The sequence below is a fragment of the Fonsecaea multimorphosa genome (genome assembly GCF_000836435.1).
Source record: "Fonsecaea multimorphosa CBS 102226 unplaced genomic scaffold supercont1.7, whole genome shotgun sequence".
Lineage (NCBI taxonomy): Eukaryota > Fungi > Ascomycota > Eurotiomycetes > Chaetothyriales > Herpotrichiellaceae > Fonsecaea > Fonsecaea multimorphosa.
The window spans coordinates 75855-97153 of record NW_015971641.1 but is presented as its reverse complement, the minus strand read 5'-3'; the positions used below and the strand labels follow the sequence as shown (position 1 = coordinate 97153).

At 52.2% G+C, this 21299-nt stretch overlaps 8 protein-coding genes across 8 annotated transcripts; 3 read left to right on the top strand and 5 right to left on the bottom strand.

Moving 5' to 3' along the window:
- Positions 1-63: 63 nt before the first annotated feature.
- Positions 64-1857, bottom strand: Z520_04253 (uncharacterized protein; the record flags this gene model as incomplete). The annotated part of the gene is made up of 1 exon (XM_016774763.1): positions 64-1857. One exon carries the CDS (start codon positions 1855-1857, stop codon positions 64-66), a length of 1794 nt encoding a protein of 597 aa, XP_016633743.1.
- Positions 1858-2209: 352 nt separating this feature from the next.
- On the bottom strand, positions 2210-3202 carry Z520_04252 (uncharacterized protein; the record flags this gene model as incomplete). The annotated part of the gene is made up of 1 exon (XM_016774762.1): positions 2210-3202. One exon carries the CDS (start codon positions 3200-3202, stop codon positions 2210-2212), a length of 993 nt encoding a protein of 330 aa, XP_016633742.1.
- An 866-nt stretch (positions 3203-4068) lies between these two features.
- Positions 4069-5148, bottom strand: Z520_04251 (uncharacterized protein; the record flags this gene model as incomplete). Its single annotated transcript, XM_016774761.1, has 1 exon — positions 4069-5148. The coding sequence occupies one exon, from the start codon at positions 5146-5148 to the stop codon at positions 4069-4071; it is 1080 nt and encodes a 359-aa protein (XP_016633741.1).
- Positions 5149-6121: 973 nt separating this feature from the next.
- Z520_04250 (uncharacterized protein) lies at positions 6122-6591 on the top strand (the record flags this gene model as incomplete). The annotated part of the gene is made up of 3 exons (XM_016774760.1): positions 6122-6145; positions 6194-6275; positions 6326-6591. The coding sequence occupies 3 exons, from the start codon at positions 6122-6124 to the stop codon at positions 6589-6591; spliced, it is 372 nt and encodes a 123-aa protein (XP_016633740.1).
- A 1711-nt stretch (positions 6592-8302) lies between these two features.
- On the top strand, positions 8303-11802 carry Z520_04249 (uncharacterized protein; the record flags this gene model as incomplete). Its single annotated transcript, XM_016774759.1, has 2 exons — positions 8303-10830; positions 10884-11802. 2 exons carry the CDS (start codon positions 8303-8305, stop codon positions 11800-11802), a joined length of 3447 nt encoding a protein of 1148 aa, XP_016633739.1.
- An 807-nt stretch (positions 11803-12609) lies between these two features.
- Z520_04248 (uncharacterized protein) lies at positions 12610-14588 on the top strand (the record flags this gene model as incomplete). Its single annotated transcript, XM_016774758.1, has 4 exons — positions 12610-12646; positions 12752-12861; positions 12965-14134; positions 14208-14588. The coding sequence occupies 4 exons, from the start codon at positions 12610-12612 to the stop codon at positions 14586-14588; spliced, it is 1698 nt and encodes a 565-aa protein (XP_016633738.1).
- Positions 14589-15357: 769 nt separating this feature from the next.
- Positions 15358-16805, bottom strand: Z520_04247 (uncharacterized protein; the record flags this gene model as incomplete). The annotated part of the gene is made up of 7 exons (XM_016774757.1): positions 15358-15765; positions 15814-16010; positions 16065-16182; positions 16237-16268; positions 16319-16435; positions 16487-16546; positions 16673-16805. 7 exons carry the CDS (start codon positions 16803-16805, stop codon positions 15358-15360), a joined length of 1065 nt encoding a protein of 354 aa, XP_016633737.1.
- Positions 16806-18045: 1240 nt separating this feature from the next.
- Z520_04246 (Pro-apoptotic serine protease nma111) lies at positions 18046-21255 on the bottom strand (the record flags this gene model as incomplete). The annotated part of the gene is made up of 4 exons (XM_016774756.1): positions 18046-18228; positions 18282-18736; positions 18798-20781; positions 20845-21255. The coding sequence occupies 4 exons, from the start codon at positions 21253-21255 to the stop codon at positions 18046-18048; spliced, it is 3033 nt and encodes a 1010-aa protein (XP_016633736.1).
- Between the last annotated feature and the right edge of the window lie 44 nt (positions 21256-21299).

The following is a 21299-nucleotide window of genomic DNA, read 5'->3' as shown; positions in this document are numbered from 1 at the left end:
TCCCATGCCTTCATCTTTACAACTCCAGGTGCAATGTTTGAGGGCGATATGGCTGCCTTCAGATCATCTCTTCCCCCTTCTTTCTTCATCCCTCTTCTGCCTCTTCCTCGATTCTGTCGCAATCATTTCTGACAAATCCTCCTGGAAATCCCAGTTGGGATTCTGCTCCGCCTTACGACCCTGCTCGTATGCGCGGCGCAGCTCTTCTTTATCCATCCCATCATGTGCGGCGAGAGCATCCGGGTCCATTGACACATCCACATCGCCTGGCTTCTTCCGTTTACGAGACGTATCATCTTGTCCCAGGACAGGGACACCGACAGCAGATTGTTGTTGAGCAGCCTTGAGATCGTAGACGCGGTCACCGCCAAAAAAGCCCTCGACGCGAGACTGGCGTTCTGGAATGACTTGGTAGGCAGACCGTGGATGATGCGACTCCTCAGTTTCCGTGCCCCGGCGTTTTCGCAAGTCAAATTCAGAGACAGTCTCCGTGCCGCCAATTTCAGTGGGCACAGCGGATGTCATGCCGCTGGGTGTCTCCAGACCGGTTGAACTGTCCAGCCCAGCTCCACCTTCCTCTTCGTCGTCTTCTTCCTCCTCTTCTTCCTCGTCCTCTTCCTCTTCGGACTCTTCTTGTTCTTGTAGCTCACCCCATAGTTCTTTCTCTACAGGTTCGCCTTGCTGAGCGTTCTGTTGCTGCTGTAGCACGCCGAAGATGTCCCCACCATAGAGAGGTCTGTTCGTCGCTTCATCCACGGGTGGTTTGCCCCATTGTCCCGGGGCGAACCCCCAGCTTGCGCCGGGAGGAGGAGGCGCATTAACACCGGGTACCTTGAGAGCTGGATACGATGGAGGCGGTCCATATCTCTGCATATTGATCAGCCACGGAGGAGGTGCCCCAGGAGGCATATTCAGCGCCTCTTTCAATTCGTCAGATAGCTCCCCGGGCCGTAAGTGTCGTAAGTTTGTTTCAAACTCCTTGCCCTCATAATAGACCTCGCCATACCTGGTCAACTCGGGTTTGGTCTGGAATCTGAAGAATGCATCGTAGAGTTTCTGATAATCAATGTCGAGTTTGCCCGTCTTTCCCTGCACTCTCTCACGTTGTTTCTGCTTCAAAGTGGCGTTTTCTTGCTTCTCCAGAATCGCGTCCCGCATTTCCGCGATACCTGTTTCCTGGATGAATTTTGGCAGGGCGAACGGCGGCTTTTCGATACCTCGTTTTGAAGAAAGATACTCTCTCTTGAGTGACCAATGATTCGGTACGGGGACAACGTTCCGATACGACTTGATATGGACTAACAACCTGGGATCAGGCGCCGACGTGTCTGTCCATTCCACCATCTCAGGCCTATTGACAAGAGCCTTCAGTTCTGCCACAGACAACTTCGTCATCTCTTTCTTCTTTTTCTTGGAAACCTTTGGCGCCGCATTTTCTTCGTCTTCATCTGGAATATCGTCGTCATCGTCAAAGTACACCTCAGGCTTCTCAGGTGCCTTGAGCGCGGGATCTTCTTTGTCCGCCTCTTCGAATTTTCCCATCACATCTTTGTACATGTCGAATAGAGGATTCCCATCGTCGACAATGAGCGGTTCGGCAAGGGCGCCGCCATTGCGCGCATCTTCTGATTTGATCTTGACGCCATTTGAGGCCACAGACTGTTCTTGTCCGGGCTCGGGCTTGGGGGATACTCCATTTGTGATTGTGGTTTCTGGGGTTGATTCAGGACCGGCCTGCGTGACGTTAGACTTAGGACACGGATGATAAGCCATCATTTGTACCTTTTTCTTCTCCTTCTCGGCCTTCTTCTTTGCTCGCTTTAGCTGATTTTTTGTCGGCTTCGCAGCGGCAGCCATGGTGAACAACTCTCACCCCAAAGTAAAAAGGTTTTCTGTAAGTCAAACAGGCAGGGCTCTGTTACTGCGAAAGACCCAGAAAAGTACGTAATGGCAATGGGTCTAGGAGGAGGTGGTTGCAGGAGTGTTTTCGAGATGGCGTTCACAGAGAACGAAGTATGGGAGACTAGTGCAACCGTTGCAAAAATGCCAAGCGTTTTGAGAGCCTCGCCAGAGCCGACTCGCCGAGTGTCAGGCCTCAAGGCTGAGTATCACAGCGCCATTTTCACCTTTCAAGTTGTTTATTATAACCTACCTAGGTAGGTATTTAGGTAGCTTCCTATATCTCATGCATTATTGCCAGAGTCTGTATTCATTTCTTTAACCACGCTTCTACCAATTCCTCATCCACAGCCTCGGCCCTTTTACTCACAATCTCCCTGTCCCACTCAAGCCATTCCCCCGCCATCGCATTCCCCATCTTCGACCTCACAACACCAACGCTCAAATCAATAATATATGGCCTTTCGAAACTCTGGTAGAAGACTGTTGCCCCGCAGACGGAGCAGAAACTCCGTATCACAAATTCTGAGGACTGATAGTGTTTGAGTTTGTCGATTTGAACCGTCTCTTTGGTTTTAGGTCCGAAAACGACAGGCTCCTTCTCCAGAGTGAAAAACTGGGAGGGGGGAATGTAAGCCCACGGCTGCAGTGTGAAGCCTAATGTCAGGCGGCAAGACCGACAACAGCAGAAGCGAGCGTAATATTTGCTGCGGTCCGTCTTAGGCACGTACCATCCTTCGCTGGTCGCAGTGTATGCCGGTGGTGCGATCAGGAGTTGACACTCTCCGCAGTGGCAAGAGACTTCCAGCATTTGACCTCTCTCAAGCGCTGAGGGCTGTTGAGCAAGAGATGTCATCTGAAGTCGTAGAAGATCGCTCTCCTCCAAGCGATCTTCATCCTCCGCGTCTGGCTCGGTCCTATAGCATGGAACATCTCGCCCGCTTAATTTGGTGAGGAATGGCGCGATGCCACCGTCCTTCGCATCGTCGAGGTACCAGTGGCAAATGACCTTTGTGATGTTGTTTGGACATTTCATCTGACTCGATTCGTCCTTGTCATCCTCGCTTCTCTCCAGGATGCCGGGACAAGCCAACCACCTCCCGTCCCTTTCAGATCGAACAAAGACATTACATCCGCATTTCTGGCAGAAATACCGGGTGTATTTCTCAGAAGACTTGTATGCAGTAGTGGAAGTGAGTGATTTCTCACTGGGCGGGCCGCTAAGCGCCAGATAAGATACGCCTAGGGACCCTGTGGTGTATCGGCATACGTTGCAATGGCACATAATGCATTCATTTGGCATAGTTGGGTTGGATAGCAATGAAGAGGACTCGCAGACGAGACCGCAGTGGCATGTTAGACTAGACTGTACAGACATCTTTGCTGACCACTATATAGCAGAGCGGTATTTCAGGGCGCCACAACTGTGTCCGATATGCCGTGGAACGTGTAGTCAAGTACAAGGTAAGAAGTCGACGCCCACATCAAGGACCCCTGGCCATATTATATCTTGTTCTATTTCTCAGAGATCGGCACTGTTCAGAAATACGCGCCGTCCAACAGTGTCTGTGGCGCCCGTGTAGTATGGAAACCTATTTGCCGATGCCATTACAGAAACCGATTGTGGGGCTTGTCAAAGGAGAAAAACGGTTCAAAAGATTTAAAACCCAGCCTCACGGGATACCAAAAGATGCTACTTACCCACGTCAGTGTCGTCGATTGGTTAGGGCGTATAAATTCACGAAACAAGTTGTAGTCGTACCTTACAATCAGAGAGCAGGCGCTATGGCCAAATTGACGGTTGAAGCATAAACGTTGATACTTTGTATCTTCTAACCTGTAAGGACTTTTGCCAATTGGCTCTAGCATTACATGCACAGCTGTGCTTCCGGTTTGTTGGGTATCTGTCCCTCAATAAACGCCATGCCATGTCATAACGGCACACAAAATGGCCATGAATCAAAACATGAGAACATTAAGATTGGATCATAAAGCACCATGGCCACCCGTTGATCCCGGCCACCATCAAAATAACCCCTGACTTTTGTGAGTACCCGAGCAGGCACAACCTCATCCCATGCAGGATCAACCGTCACCCAATTGCTTCTGCTTTGTCCTTATCCATCCAACCGCCCAACGCAAAGATTGGAGCTCTATTTGTGGTGCACATCAAGCACCGGGAAGATTCTTCAGATCGCCGAACCCGCCGGCGTTTCCCTGCTCACCCAGCCAGCTTGGCTCAACCAAGGAGTCTTTTGCTTGAAGAAGGTATCTGTAGGCATGCTTGATAGTTGCATCACTCACACCGGCAACTTCGCTAATTTGCTTCGTGGACTTCCCAAATCCCAGCAAGTGACTGGCAAAATAGGTGCATGCGGCAGCGTTGGACAACGGGCTCCGGCCGGCCAACCCTTCGACGGTAGGGATCTTTTGTGCAAGCTCGCGCGCGATGGTCGACACTCGGAAAGGCAATCCCACCATGTTGCAGTACCGGTCACAAAGGTCTTCGGGTTTAGTTGACTGGGTACTCTTGAACCCGAGAAGATTCCGATTCGCAATGCCGCCGCTTTCTTCGATTGCTTGAATACTCTCATTCGACGACTTGGTAAGAAACTTCTCCAGGTTTTTGTATGCTCGTCCAATCTCCTTCTTGGGGACGGACGTCAATCCGAAGATCTCACTGAAGGACCGGGGCGCTTGATGCTGACGGCAAGCAATGAAGAGGCATCCGGCCAAAATGACCTCTGTCTGCTTGCCACGGAGGGCGTTCGCTTCGTAAACCCGCTTGAAGTACATTTTGGCGGTAGTTTTGATGGTAGCCGTGAGCTTGGCCTTCTCCCCCCAAGCCTCGATTTGCGCGTAAGCGGTCTGCAGAGCCTTGTCCGCCTTATTTTCCTGTTGCATCGCCTGCGCCTTCTTGAGCTTCCGTGTCTCCTTCGATACGTTGGGACCGCCACCACCGATCAATGTACCAGCGTTGTTAGTGAGAAACAACTCATTGTCGGCTTCTCCGACACGGTTGGGATCCTCGCCCTTGCCTTCATCAGAGTTGAAGGTACGCCACTCGGACTCGTAGCTGACCAAACGTTCAGCAAGGACCATCCCACAGTTGGCACAGATGGTGTCGGCATTCTCCTCAATCAGATCAGGAGGTACCTGCTTGCAATCGGGGCAGATAAGATGTGTGTTGAGGTTTTCGCGCCATGCTGGTGCTTCAGGAGGTTGGTTCTCGACGCCCGCAGTCGCCATCTTGTTTAATTTGGGCCCGAATGGTTTCGCAATACTCTTTATCACGCGTCCACCGAGTTTAGATTGCAGACGTTGAGTTTGGCGTCGCTTGATACCCTTATAAGTCGTCCGTAGGTTGTGGTTATTTGCAAAAGTCTTGACGAACAGCGGGGAATACAGTTTGGCGGTAATCAAGGTAAAGGCCGGTGGGGCCGGATTGTGTCCCAACAGACAGTAAGGCTCCTGGCAGCCCAGGCGGCGATTGTCACACGCGCAATGTAGCGAAGGTGATCAGTGACCCGATAGAGAAATCACTTTTAATTTATGCGTGAATTTTGAACGAGCGGATAGGTAGTGTAGACGTAGACTCGGAGGTCGAGGATCGTCGTACACTGGATAAGGCAGTTTGTCAGTCAGGTCATCAACAAGTGAATGAGACAACCCAAACGCTGAGGCCAAACGACGCTCTCGTCAACTATCTAAAGTGATGTACCTTTCTTGCGCGAAGCCGAAGCTGGGTACGGGGAGAAGTTATCGCAGTGGATTTGAGCAAAGCGCAGGCGTGAACGAAACGAGGATCTGACTGTGACCGTTCAAACCAGCGAAGGTCTCGTGAGTCAAGGAAAGCCGGGGGTTTCTGAACACGAAGAGTCGTCGTCAGCGGCTCGTTCAAGGATGCGCAAGAGCGTCAAAGATGCGTTCTCTGATGAAGCGACGGCAACAGAGGAGGATTATGACGGCTTCTGCGATATGTAGATGGCGGGATGGTGGAAAGAAGGTGGTAGAAATCTCAAGTTGAGGCGCATGTTGGAAATCAGAAGGTAAGCCTGGTCAGCGGCTAGCTGGGATCACGTGATGCTACGGCTGCCGGCGCTGGTGCTTAATCCAAAAGCAGTTAGTCTAGTCATTCTACAGAAGCTACTCTTTCAATCGTTGTCGACAGAGCTTCCAACCCTACCAGAGGAACTTGTTGTACCTTTGTCAAATCTCAGCAATGGCGCAATCTCTCAGGGCCAGTGTAAGTGTCTCATTCAAATGTACCAGCTGCTGTTGACCAGTTATCTAGACACGTCTCTTTGCTCGGTTGAGCTCTAGAACGCTGCCAGCTTCTCGCCGAAGCTTTGTCGCCGCCCCAATCTCAAGGATGCGTCAGTACATTTTCTTGCTTCTTTCAAGAAATCTACTCATAAAATTGCAGCGGATTTGATTCAGGATATGTACCTGAAAGAGTTGCGAGCCTACAAACCCCCGCCGCAGAAAGCATCAGACGCCGAGGGTCACGTCCAAAAATTCACACCTCCCGCTGTGCCCAAGTCGCCAGAAGAGACCAACCTGGCAAGTGAAATGAAGGAATACGAGGACCAAGTTGTGGAGATTGAAGGAGCAGCTGCGCCAGGGGAGACACAGCCCGAAGAAGACTTTTTCGAAGACATTGAGGAGGAGGATGAACCAGCACACCATTGATATCGGCGGAAAGAACTTAGATGAAAAAGGATTGTACAATCAGTCAAAACGTGACATAAAACATTTGGTGCTCCTCGGTTTTCAAGGGAGTGATCAATTCAGTTCTCCTGCGTTCGGACGCAGACGCTACCCAGAATCCCTGTCCTATGGCCCATCACTCTGGCACGAGAACTTCAAATTCAGAATTTTGAAAGTGAGCCTGACTCTCGGGAAGGATCAGTCAAAGTGCTAAAACAGGTTGACACGGGCGGTGGGCACTTTCTTGAGATCGATTTGTGCCGTGCCAATTCGTCGGACTCACTCCATCTCTGATATAGCTCCATGTGGTCTGAATGAGCAGCGAAATAAGGGCGTAACTGTGAAGAGGATACTTTCGAGGAGCTGCCGAAGACGGTATTTTTGCCTGATATTCCGTGTCTACCTGGTATCATGCATTGCCAAGGTCCGCATTGCAACTGATTGCCAACATGGAATCCTGGTCCCTCACACCCTCCATTCCCAGAGTGCAACCACGTTCATGTCCGCCGGCGTTGATCTGAGCAATCCATGCCATTGTACCCCACAAAATCTGACACCCCAGAGTCAAGACCACTCACAGAAGATAGATGTTGCAGTAGCGGTCGGGAAAGGATGCCTGATATCTACGTAATCCTCGGTGACGATAAAGGTAGACCGACTGAACAGCTGCAGTGTAAGCATTTCCCTTTCCGTGATTTGAGATCTGGGCCAATGGGCAAGCCAGATGGGTACAAAAGGCAGCGGAAATGTACGGAGTGCCCACGAGTCCACGACACCCTCCTAATCGTCAGATTCCAGGGGCATTCATTCACTCCGTACGGTGTGGTCCTTTTGGCCAGGATGGGATAAAGTCCGGACCTGATCAACGGTACCATGGATCGTCAGAGAGTGGATAGTGGATAATTATGCATCAGACGGAAAAAGAAAAAGAGAACGTGTTCCTAGGCGTGTTGCTAGGATGATGCGATAGGCACTATTGGCGTCGACCTGGACGATAACCCAGTTTCGCGGTGCTGTTTCTGGGCAGGCGCTGAGCAAGCGAAACCAGGCCATACAAAAGGGCAACCGCTGTCACCCACAGCTGGCTTGGAGTCCAGGCCTGTGGTGGCACGGGTGGCCCGTCGGGGGTTGATGACGCCGACTGTCTCTCTTCAGGCTCCTCGGTCAACCATTCACACGCGCCCGACACCCTGAAGGACCCTAAAGGACCCTAAAGCCGCTCCACTGCTTCTAATCCTCCGCCTGCGACATCCAAAACGTGCACCCTGAGCCTGAAGGACTGGGACGCTCTTGATTTCCACACCTGCACTGTGCAGACTGACACTGGTACTGCTCCTTGCTTGCTTCGTTGTCCATCCTTTGTCTTTCACTCTGTGAATATTGTCCTTCGTTGATGTTCTTCTCACTCTTCTGATTCTTCGGCCTTGTATAATTCTGCAACATTCAGAGTCTTGTATATCGGACGAGGACATCGAGCCTCTCACTCCCAACCCCTTCAATTGCGTCCACCGTCCACCGATCCGCTTCTCCCGGCTGGCTGAACTTGTTGTCCGTCTCGACTCATGTCGATGCTCTTCTTCAGTTGCGTTGTACCTGATGGCGAGGAGTAAGAAAAAGTTCACGTCTTTCGCTTTGGCGTAACCGCGGCGACTCGCGGGGCCTGCAGTTTGTACGGTTTGGGCGCGCCGCCTCCATGGCTGTCGCTGCACATGTCGACGGGCAGATTCTGCCCGCCCTCCCCGTTCACGCTCTGAGTTCTCTACCAATTCACTCGGCCACCACGATGTCTTCTCCGGAGTCCTTCCAACCTGATCCTCCCAGGGACTTCGTCCGTTCAGCCAGCTTCACCTACCTCCCAGCGTTAGAAACCGAGCCCTCCGACTCTTCCACCATCAAACGTACCTTCTCCGAACAAATCATTTCTCTTCCCTCTGATCCCAAAGTCAAGGTCAATGACAGTATGCATTCAGCAAATCTGGAGTTGTTCCGCCGAGTTTCAAGAAAAGCAAAGAGGAAGATGTTGGCGAGTGCTCGTTTCTCCCTGTCACCGGATGAAGATGAGCCTCAGCCGCGCGAGCCGAGTAACACCAATGGTGATAGGGATGAGCAACCAAAGAGTCTCAGCCGCTCTGTTGCGGGAACTCTTCGAACCCTCGCTCGGAAATCGTGGGCTGCCTCTTCATCAAGGTCTTCGTCTCCATCTCGCCAAGAAGGCAGTACTCCAGAGAGAAAGCGAAGTTGGTCACCCAGCAAGCGGAAACTCGTCAATGCTGTAAACTCTGTTGCAGTCCCGGAACCGGCGGCGTCAAGTCCTCCGCTACGCTCATCCCCCGAACCAGACGAATCCAGATTAGAGAATGCCATGCAAACTCAAGATATTGACAAACGCAGCCCAGCCCCTGCTCTGGCGCAGAGGCCACTCTCCCTCATACAAACCAAGAACAAGAGCGATTCGAATCTCAAGCGCATGTCAAGGAACTCTTCAGCAACTTCCTTGCGGAGTTTTGTGTCGAACGAACGGTCTCAATCGAGGCTTTCGCTGAGCAAAGTCCCTCCTCTACCATCTTCTCTCTCCGCAGATCGGTTAGCAGCTCTCAACACTGAAGTGCCACGGAGGAAAGACCCGTTATGGACCGCCTTCAGGACCCTCGACGGCGAGTACAGCGGGTTTCAGGCAAAGTCAAGCCTTCAGAAGGCCAAGGTGCTTCGGTTAACACTGATCCCGTTTCTTGTCAAGTACGAGCACCATCCGTCTCATAAATCTCTCCGAGCCGAGGATCTCGATCGACGAGTAGTGATTCTGAACAAGTGGTGGACCGGATTGCTCGAGATGCTTCATGGAGCAAATAACCAATCGATCTCTGGCACGGACAGGCCCGCATTCCTGGAATCCGCGACCAGGATCATGATTAGGCCGGAGTGGAGGATACCAGGGTTCGCTTCAATTCTAGGAGAAAGTCCCCAACGACATTCGATACCCAAATCAAAGTCAACAAATTCTCTCGAATCAGAAGAGGCAGACTTTCTAGTCGATTCGGTCCACCAAAACGTGCGTAACATCTTTATCCAGAACCTGCTTTCTCAAATGGAGTTTGTGACTGGCATCTTGTCGTTGCGCACTGCTCCTCAGAGTCTCGTTACATTTGCTGGAAAAGCATGTGCCTATGCCTTCTTCTTCTGTCCTGGCGTGGCGGATATGCTGGTCAGGTTGTGGTGTCTCCCGTCAAGCGCCTTGAGACGCGTATTTAGACAATTCGGCGTCGAGAACGGAGAAAAGCTTGATTTGATCTCAAGTGCATTGGGGAGGAACTTTCCGCCACCAGTGCGCAGCCTCTGTGTGGCATCTCAAGCTTCCTTTTCGCGCCGGCTGCAGCAACGAGGGCCAATCCCCCCTGGTTCGGAGCGGATTAATTGGTTCCAACCATGGGTTACGCGATGGTCTGGTCACAACAGTGACTTGTTCTTTGTCTTCACCAAGCAGTATCACATGCTCGTCTCTGAGTTCCTGACTGAGGAGATTTCATTAAAAGACCGTGCAGCTATTCCTGGCCTGGTCCCGGTCTGTGCACAGATGTTGCTGATTTTGGAGACGACCATCTACCGACAAGCCGGTCAAGCTGGAGGCGAGAGCTATGCCCCTGGCACTGGATCTCATATGGACAACCCCGACGCATTGGCTCCGCTGCCCATGACAATCGCGAATGCAACTCGCTCGATTGCTGAAAACCGCTTGGTCATGTTGCTCAGAGATGTCATGGGGGACCTGGATCCTGAACATTCACTTCTACGCAGCCTTTTCTTGACCTCGTTTGACAGTGTCACTAAAGCCGCCACTGTCAGAATCTCCCTGTACAACAACGACGCATGTTTTGTGATTTGTGATTTTATGGAGGAAGTCCTCCCCATCATGTTCCGTTACCACCAGACATACATTGATACCCCGGTGCTCGACTGGCCTTTCTGGCTAGATGTCTGCAAGCAGATGTTGCAGAGTCAAACCACCCTCACCCAGATACGAGCGATTTCATTCTTGTACAGTACTTGGTCCATTCTAATACATAATGAAGGACGGAAGCGGCAATTGGTTCTAGAGTGGCTGCTGGAGGAGAAGACTTTCGAGAAGCTCTTTTGCCACTGGTCGACCATGGTCCGGCATTACTTCTACCGCCTGCTCTGCTGGAAGATTGCGCGACACGATGGGCAGGTATCGGACCTCGACTTGTAAGTCGGCATTCATCAGGTTTTCATTCGAGTGGCTACTGACACTGCAGCAGTGAGATCTTGCAGACATTGGCAGCGAGATTGAATAAATGTTGGGCCAATTATCAATACCTGGCTGCGGAAGCGGAGATGCGAGGGGTTGTGCCACCATCATCAGCGCCTTGTTCACCTGCACCGAGCCGTGTCCTCGTCATCATGCGCACGGACAGCCAACCAATTATGACACCCCCAAAGACAAACTTCGAGAGATATCTGCCACCATCGATCGTCACTCAGAGCTCGCCCTATCAAAACCATTCTTCAATTCTCAGCACAATCCCGATGGCGGATGCACCGAGTCAAGGGAACAGGAAGCGGTGGAGTTTGTTCCGTGGTCTCAATGTCTTTGGCACCCCAGGTAACAACCGGCCAGGAGAAGTAACTCCACCGGGCAGTCCGGACGAGAACGGTGTTCCTCCTTCCAGTGATGCTCCTGGACCGAACAGTGCCATCACTGCACCCAAGCGACCGGCTACACCTCCCCACCAGGCATTCTCATTCAAGTTCTCTCTAGAATTCATCCAAGGCCGAACGAATTTAGAGACCAAGAACCGGGTTCTTACAGCACCTCAGCTTCCGCATAACGCCCAAAGCATCCTCATTGCGCGACGGAGCTCGGAGAGTGGAGGAAGCAGTGTGAGCCACAGCAGTGACCGCGGCAGCGGCAGCGGCAGCGGCAGTAGTAGCAGAGGAAGTGCTATCAGCAATGATGATCGAGCTCGGGCCAGAGCGGCAGAGGTGAAGCCACTGAAGCCCAAGGAGCATGAAATGGGCACAGCGCGATACAGCGGTCGGTCATTGGCAGAGTGGGCTCAGGTTCTGAACGAATGTCGCAGCTTCTACGTCAGACGCAAGCAGGAAGGTGTCCCACGGGACAGTCTGGTAGAGACGCCGACAATGGGAGTGGAAACTTTCCGCTTGGTGAGTGGTTGATGGCTTGGTGGAAGCCCATCTGCATCGTCGACAACAATTTTTGCTTCGTTTACTTTTTTGGAGACATGATTACGAGTGAAAAGTACTTGGTTCAGGGATCAGGGCTTGATGGAAGGACACATTAAGAGCTTGGATGGACAGATCACTGAATACCAGCGGCATCTTGGACGTCCAGGTATGCATTGAAGCGAACAACTGGGGGACGGATGGACATGGTTTATGTACAAGCTGGGATGGGGATCTGGCGCAGATACTCGGTACATGGTTTCTGGTTCTGGATATACTCTCGGTGGATGAAGGTGAACATTGATTCCCAGCGAACCCAGCCTCAGGCCTCTCAAGTGCTGCAACCCTGTCAAATGCCTACCTGGTATTTTCTCTCACCTCTTTCAGCCTCGTCCCACCCCATGCCCCATCTGACCCCATCCTTCCCCCCACTGTATCTCCTGTCGAACCCTGTCTCTCCGCACTTGGACAATAGCCGAGGATCTGCCTCGTTGCTCTCCGAGGCTGCGATGCCTTGATGCTTGAGTCAGTGCAGGGAAAGCCGATGGACTAAGGTAGGTCAAAGTTGTAGCTACTGCTCGGGAGCTCTGTCTCCCACACTAATCGATCAACTTGTCTCGATCAATTTTCCCTGCTTCTATTTTCGCGGCGGTCTGCGTGCCTGCGTGTCTGCGTGTCTTTGCAAATCGCTGCTACGTTCCTCTCCATCAATCGAATCCCACCCGGGTCGATCGACAGCAGGTTGAAAAGTCCTCCGCGACCAATCCTTGACGAATTGCTTCGACAAAGACAACAGTCGAGATGCCTATCTTCAAGTCGTTACAGCCACCGATTGAGAGTTTGTCTCCCCTCCCGAGTCTACTTTCCAATCCTTTTCTGCTGCTACCGTGCTTTGAACCCCTCGAAAGCTAACCAGCCTTGTCTTCTTTCTGCAACTCTTCAGTGCCATGGCATCTCCCCGTATGGACGTGGCTGTTCGACTCTGAATATAGTCCGATGCGACATCACAAGCCGGAAGACATCCAGGGTTTCACGAATGCGGTGACAAAGGAGGTATGTAATGGGGCAATCCGTGTTTTCCATTCTCACGTTTTTCCATTCCCCACGCTATAATATAACATATGGACGGCTGATCTTTTTGTTCACATACATACAGCACCTCAGCTATGTCGACCTGAAACAGCACACGACCCACCTCTCCACCGCGCTGGTGAAAAACTACGGCCTCCTACAGGGCCAGACCGTCGCCCTCTTCTCCCCCAACACAGTATGGTACCCGTGTGCCATGTTCGGCGTGCTGCGCGCCGGAGGTGTCATCAGCGGCGCCTCGCCAGCGTACAACGTTGAGGAAATGACCTACGCGCTGAAGACCGCGGAGGCCAAGTTCCTATTCACGGTCCCGAGTTCCATGGAGGTGGCGGCCGCGGCGGCGAAAAAAGCGGGCATCCCGCAGAGCAGGGTGTTCCTGCTCGAGGGACAGATGGAAGGGTTCACAACCATGAAGGAATTGCTGGAGATGGGCCGCTCACATGGAGAAGGCTCGCAAATCGAACAATTCCGCCTCCCTCCCGGCAAGAAGAACAAGGACGTCTGCGGGTTCCTGTCCTTCAGCTCGGGGACGACTGGCTTGCCCAAGGCCGTCATGATCGCGCATTCCAACGTCATCGCCCAGTGTCTCCAGATCCAACAGATTTCGCCGGCCACCTTGCGACGCATTCTCGCCGTGTTGCCCTTGTTCCACATCACGGGTCTGGTGCACCAAATGCACCTGCCGATCCTCCTCAACGCCAACGTCTACATGTTGCCCGCATTCACCATGGACGGCATGCTGCAGACCGTCCAGGATTACAAACTCGAGGAAATGCTCCTCGTGCCTCCGATCCTGATCCGCATGGTCCGCGACGAAAAGACGCTCGCAAAGTACGACCTCAGCTCTCTGCGCCGCTTCAGCTCGGGCGCCGCTCCCTTGAGCGCCGAGATCCTCGAACTCCTGAAAAAGCGCTTCCCCGGCACGGGCTTCAAGCAGGGCTACGGCATGACAGAGTCTTGTTCGTGTATCACTGCCCATCCGCCCGAGAAGTACGACTATAAATACGCCTTCCGGGTGGGCACCATCGTCGCGTCCACCGAGGTCAAGATCGTCGACCCGGACACGGGACGGGAATGTGGGCTGAATGAACCGGGTGAGATATGGGCCCGAGGTCCCCAGGTCGTCATGGGCTATCTCAACAACCCGAAAGCCACCAGGGAGACATTTGATAAGGATGGCTTCTTGCATACCGGCGATATCGGGAGCCTGGATGAAGAAGGGCTGATCACCATCACAGTAAGTCTCGCGCAACTGCAACTCCTTGGGGTCGTGTATGTTCGTTTGATGTAAGCTGACGGATGTTCCGCAGGACCGGCTGAAGGAGATGATCAAAGTCAAAGGCATCGGAGTTGCTCCAGCCGAGCTAGAAGATCTTCTCCTCGGACACGACGACGTCGAGGATGTCGCCGTGCTTGGCATTTCCGATGACTACTCGGGCGAGCGGCCCAAAGCTTACATCGTGCTCAAGCCATCCAAGAGATCTGGCGACCTGCAAGCGACGGGCAAGAAGCTCATCAAGTACGTCCAGGACAAGAAGGTCCGGCATAAGTGGATCACCGAGGTCGAGATTGTCGACGAGATCCCAAAGAGCCCCAGTGGAAAGATTCTCAGGAGAGTGTTGCGGGACATGGCCAAGAGCGGGAAGAAGGGTGTCGTTGTCAAGGATGACAGAGAGAGAGCAAGGCTATAATGGGATAAAACAGAGACCCCAAAAAAGCCAAAGTCGCAGGGAAAGCCTTCGGTCGCAAAGCGCACAAATCGATTGAGAAGCTCATGCAATTGTGGGAAGCCGGGAGCAAGTTAAGGAAGCGGCAAAGCCATTGCCATGCAGACAAGCGAAGAGACCGCTATAGCCTGCACCAGTTCAAGAGATCGGGATATGTCACAGAGAGGCTAAGAGAGCCTTGCCGATTGAAAGAAAACCGTCCGCCCGGGCGTGGATCTCGACAACGACCGGCTGATCGAGACAGTCGCGCAAGAGGAAATGGCTGGTACGTTCCACTATTCCAAGCTTTCCTCGTACTTCTGTAGAGCAGCCATGCTGGGAGGAGGTTCTATTGGCACCGAGTGGCATAATTGACAAAGGCGTGGTCAATAAGCATGCTATTCGGGATTGTCCCAAATCATACTTGAGTCTGTCATACAGTACAAGAGAATCTTCAAACACCCATCACCTTTGTTCCATCATCTTTGGCTTCTCTGAGTTGGACTGCTATGCTCCTACATCCTCCAAAGAGGACCACCCAAGGTCGAGCCACCAAACATCGCCTTTCGCCCTTCATAACAGGATCAGATTGTCAACTTGGGACTTCTTCATTCAGGCCCTTTGCCCTCGCGTTCCGCTCATCATTGAATTGAGGCTGTCGTCTTCCATCGTGCACTATGATTTTGCTAACCAAACAAAATCGCTCGCAGCGCTATGCAATCATACCGTCATGCTGCTGCAATCGGCCCTTCCTTCAAGAAGTGATGGGTTCGGCCTGGCGGTGTTCGCCGGAAGTAGCTGGGAGGTCTGTCTGGGGCGCCGAGGGGAAATCACCTTCCTTGACTGGAGCCTTGCCGGTGGTGGGAGAAGGGATCCTCTGACGAGCACTTCCAACCATCTCTTGAGCCTTGGCGGCGTATGTCCCAGTGTATTGCTTCATCGTGTCGAGACCCTTGCTGGTGTGTTGAGCGGTCAAGTCGCGAATCTGGGTCGTCTGTTGACCAATGACATTTCCGGCGTGCTCAAGATGAGCGTCAATGAATTCCTTGTTCTCGATGTAGATCAGGGGACCGAGGAAGAGGACGCAGGTAGCAATCAAGGCCATGCCCCAGAACGGGACAATTTTGATGAGATAGTAGGTCAAGAAGGCGCTCAAGAAAGCCTGGAACGGTCAGCTTTCGATCATATTCCCCTTATCGACCCCACTTACAGCCGCAGTTACCGGGACGTTCTCGGCAAAGACAATGCGTTGGATCTCGATAACGAAGAAGTTGATCAGATTTTCGAGGTCATCGAGAGAAGCTTCCAGGGACTCTTTGGGAATCTTGTAGTACCGTCGAGGCCGGAGCGAGCTGGCCACACTGGAGCCCATCAACGCCTTGCTCGAGGCCTCGGCAAGCGTGACCACTGATTCTCATGTCAACGACTGTTCTTCAAACTGCACGGAATTTTGACACATACCACCAAGAGTCATCCAGGTAATCTTGATCACGTATCGAATGATAGGCAGGTAGCGGCAAGCAAAGATAAAGGCAACGACGGAGGCAAACGTAATACCGGTGGCGCGCTTGTTCTTCCACTGGAATAGCAGTTAGAGACGGGTTGCAACTTGAAAGATCATGAGGGTACTCACGCTCAACAAGGTGTAGAAAAAGGAATGGTAGTCTGCTCCACAGTCAGAGAAAGGGTTTTCGGGGAGGGGGATCTTGGCCTACGCGTCAGAGTAGTATCGTTGGCAGCAGTGTACGAAGGAGGTTGTCGGGAATTGGCCAGATCGCTGAACTCGGATTTGGTGGCCGCAGTATGGTCCTTAACAGAGGTCGCTACGGGACCTGAAATTGTATCAGCCAGGGAATTCTTATTTTTGGGACCAAAACCCATACCATTGACGATGTTTTGAGTGATGGGATGTTCTGTCACGGTGTTGACCGCCGAGGCAGCGTCTGGAAACCCGTCAGTGAAAGAGGCGAGAGCATCGGTTCAGATCCAAGCCTGGCCATTGAGTGTTAGCTATATGATTTCTCTTTAGACCAGAAATGTGACGTATCGCAGCAGCTTGCGTACCTTACTGTTGACAAAAGCATCCTTCAAGGTCGGCTCACTGGTCCCATTGGTGGTAGGAGCAGGAGCAAAGTCGTCGGTGGTAGACATGTCGGTATGTGTAGGCAGCTCGGACGAGTGACCGTAGCCTTCAGAAGACATCTGTTAGGGAGGTGTGGAATGGAAGAGGTCGGAAGTAACGATTCAGGATTGTGCAAACTAAGAGTAGCAAGTACTGGGACGGAGTCGTCTACTGACTTTTTCGTGGTAGGCAGCAGTAAGGGATGAGATCAAGACAATGAGACGGGGTTGATGAGATGGAAGATGGAAAATGGATGAATGATGAATTGAGGAAGAAGGCAGTTTGGAACAGGGCAAAAGATGAATTTGGGGAGAGGACGAGGTGTTCGTTTTGTGAGAGTTGACAAGTCGATGTGTGGGACGTCAGTTGTGGTGATCGCTGTGGAAAACCTGCGGGAGCTGCAGGCAGTTTCGTTTTGATTGACGGAATCCCTGGCACCTGCATCACCGACGCCCGCCTGTTGGGTGGAAACGGCACCAGCAACCACCAGCAACCAGCAACAACCACCTGCACCACCCACTCGCTCTGACGCAACCGCCCTGCTCGCCTGGAACCTTTTTGTCCTGGGGCTCCCAACTATTCGTCCCAGGCAAGCTTTCTGCCTCCTTCCATTACCCTCGATCCAGGTGGTGCCAACTGCCAGTGGCCCAGGTGGTCGCGTGCTCTTCCGACAGAATCCAGACACCTAATAATGCACCCGTGGTACGTCAGTCCACCCCTTCCCACGGGATACATATCTAGGTACCTTAGGTAGGTACCTCGTACACATCCCATTGACACTCTGTCCTCCACACAGTATTCTATACCTCACTAGTAAATAATCCCTTTACTCTGATGTTCTTGACTAGCTCCATCTCATCTTTGTTGTCTGTCACTCTCAAATCACCCCTGAACTTGGTCATTCGGTGCAGTGGTCTTGGTTGATGCCAAGAAGGTTTCACATTACTAGTATTTTGGCCCGACGATCCGATTACATAGTGCACGACACATACAATGATTATGGAGGAAATGCTGGGGTCTAAGGACTGTGCAATTTTGACATGTGATAATCATCAATGGGCTTGGCATCATTTTGTACACACCGTGACAGCCTTCACCCTTCAGCCTTCAGCCTTTAGCCTTGGTCGCCTCAGGCCTGTCGAAATTAATGTAGCTCCCCTTTTCAGCCGTCATCGGCTACTTCGCGTCATACCATTTGATGCCGTGTCTCCTTACGAGGCTGACACTGGGATTGTTCTTCAAGCGGCCCGGGGAAAGGACGATATCCCAACCCTTCGATCCCCAACTTGCCTTTCTAAAACGACTCTAGAGGCCCTTTCTCTAGCATCCATCTCTATCTGGGGCTTCATCGCCATCGCTCAAGCCGTCGTCTTCCGCGCTCATTGAATCTGAGGTCATGGGGGCTCCATCTTCGCCTCTTGTTTTGCGACCCCGCGAACCATACGAGATGACTTTCCACCCATTGGCTTTGGTAGGGTCTTTGACATACTCTGACATCGGGAACTAAGTGGATTGTCAGTATTGACCATGATTGCAATTGCATTGTGGGAACTTACATAGTGATCGTTCTTTTTCATCGTTACTACCCACGGCACGTTGTCGAAAGTCATTGCCCTCAGCCGGAAGTACGTGTTGTCGTCAATCTTGTTGACCTCTCTTACGAACGCGTCCAAGTCTGGGGTCTTCACCCCATTGACATGGGTCACGAAATTCGTAGGTGCCAACCCATACTGATAGGCTGGCGAACCCCGACTCCTTGCACTGACGTAGATCTCCGAATGAAGCTTGCTGATTTGTTGTCTCACAGCATGGTGTGGTTTCTGGAGCACCGCTCCGCAGAAGATCACCGCTCGTGAGGTCTCCAGGTCTTCCGTAGGCACAGTTGGGACGCGAAGGCGGATCTCCTTGCCTTTCCGGACGACGAGCGCGTCGAGCCATTCCTTGTCATACATGATGTCGAAATCACTGACCCGGGTGATGAGTTGGTCATTCAGAGTTAAGATGATGTCCCCTTCTTGTAGTAATTGTCCATCACTGGGTCCGTTGGCTGGACCACAGTCCACTTTCCTAACAATAAACAATTGATGTCGCGATGGATTGGCCTTGGCCACTTTTGAGATCCAATCTTCCGAAACTCCCATGATGCGACATTTGCGACATCTGTACGACATAAGACTCCATATTCAGAATCCGAAGCTTCGGTATAATACCAGATCGAATCTGGTCAATTACCGGCTTGATCATGCTCGTAGCCAAGCCTAGATGGTATTCCGTGTCTCTATGGCTGCCTTGACTTCGCTCACCCATGTAGGTAAGCCACAAAGCCTGCACCACGCCATCCGCGCTCATCAGCACACCGGATGCACACTGAGAGGATAAACCCGTGTCAATGGTAATGGCGTCGAGGTTGACCGCCCGGTATCTAGGAGCTGCTGCATTGGCAGGGATTCCAACAGCCGTAATATCCGTAACCGTGGTCTTTGCGACCACGGCCCTATGGTTCTGATTGAAACCCACAAAGATCGTGTCGGCGCCTTGCTTGATCATCTCGGTGGATAGCTTCGCAGTTTGCACCGGCGCATGCACCAATGAGGGATCATATTGAATCACGGTGTAGTTGGTCAACGGATGTAGGAAAACAACTTTGCCCTCGATTTGTATCGAATCAGCAACCGTCACGGTAATGTCACACAGGTCGTTTGGAACAGTGGCCCGGGATACCACCACCAGGCCTTTCTCCGCGTCGATCACCAATCCAAAACCCGTTCTTCTTGCTTGAGGATATCCATCAATCTTGACAGGCATGTAACATGTGATCTTGAGAAACGAACGGATGATTTCGGCCGCGGCAGGCAGATTGACGCCGTCCAGTTGGATGAAATCTGCCGACTTTGGCACTTGTGGTACAGCAGGCAGGGCCTTACCCAGGTCCTTGAAATTCCACAGGCCTGTTTGATCATTTCGCACTGACAACCTCATCTTCGGGTGCCAATGCCGATCGATATGTACGATCGTAGTGGCCCGAGTATGAAGATCCCTAATATGTCGGTACGAAATAACGATCCGAGACCGGTCAGGAATGGTTTTCATGACTTCGATGAAGGCTTCGAGGTCGGGCGTCGGTTTCTGGTCCACTGTGTCAATGATCCACCCCGAAAGAGCACTATCCAATTTGAACGACCCGGCAGCTTCACACACATACAGCCCTTTACAGGCAATGGCGTATAGTCGAGCTTGCTGATAGGACAGGTTGTGAAAGCTCCCGCCAGCCACAGTGACAAATCTGTCTGGGGTAATTGCATGAAGATCTCCCACCGCCAGTGTCACTTCGTGGTCCTCTCCCCCACGTTGGAACAAGAGGTCCACCTTCCCACCCACGCTGGAGTCGAGAATGGCATCAAGTTTAACAAACGATGTCAGCAACTCCCCGTTGACCTTGATCAAAACATCCCCTTCTTGGATCTTGTTGTCTGCAGGTCCTTCAGGGAGCACAATCTCGGCGACAAGCATACTGTTCTCTTTCGGATGGGCTTTTCGGACTGCTGATTCCCAATCGGGTGTCAAACCCAACCTCCGACAGTCGTCAAAGGGTTTCAGCATCCATTGCGTCTGGATAGTTCCTCGGCTAACCGGTTCCCCTCGTTGTAGACACTGCAGCGCACGCAGGGGACGGTCAAGCGGTAAGAAGTAATCAGTAGCGGCACCATCAATACGGCCGCCGGCTTGTAGAGCAACCGCGTGTCCACTTAGATTAACCACTGGACTACCGGAGCTTCCACCAGTAGCAGCAGCAGCAGCTTGGATGTAGTTGGTGTTGAAGTCACTGTAGCCTTCACCATATTCTGGAGCATTGCGATCGAGCCGACTAATCACACCCGAGAGGATGCTGAGTTTCTCCCCGGCGTCGTTGCCAACCACTCTTATCTCCACACCCACTTTTGCAGACTCCGGCTGGAGTTTGAGCGCCTGGACATTCATATATTTGATAGCTTTGGGATCGAATTGTAGAATACCGAAATCGTGGACAGGATCGCGATAGACAGGTTTCACGTCGCACTACATTATTGTCAGCAATCTGTCAGAGTGGCAGGCACACGGTGCAGGGAAACGGCAACCCACCTCTTCATGGTTGTCAAACACGCAATAACCCCAGAATGGACCGGCGCAGACGACGTGGCGATTGGTCATGATGTAGCCATTTTCCGCGTCGACCACGAACCCGGTCGCTTGGGAAGAGAGGGACAGGTCGGTGTCAAAAGAGCATGTCTGGCAGAAGTGAATGGACACCACACTCTTAATCACTCTTTCTATGGTAGCCTGCCATTCTGGAGAATCGCCCGCGGCTGGAACGGGGTTGATAATGGGAACCGAGTTCGAGTTGGCCTCGATATCGTACACGGAGCCATTCTGAGGAGTAGCGTCGCCGGGGGTAGGAACTCCATTCTCTGGCTTCAACTGTTTCTTCGGCCTCTCCAGCGCCGAAGTCGGACTTGTCCTTCTCTTGAGTCGAAGTTCGCCATTGGCAGACATGGTAGAAACAGGAGTCGCAGAGAAAAGGCGGAAATTGAGTGAGG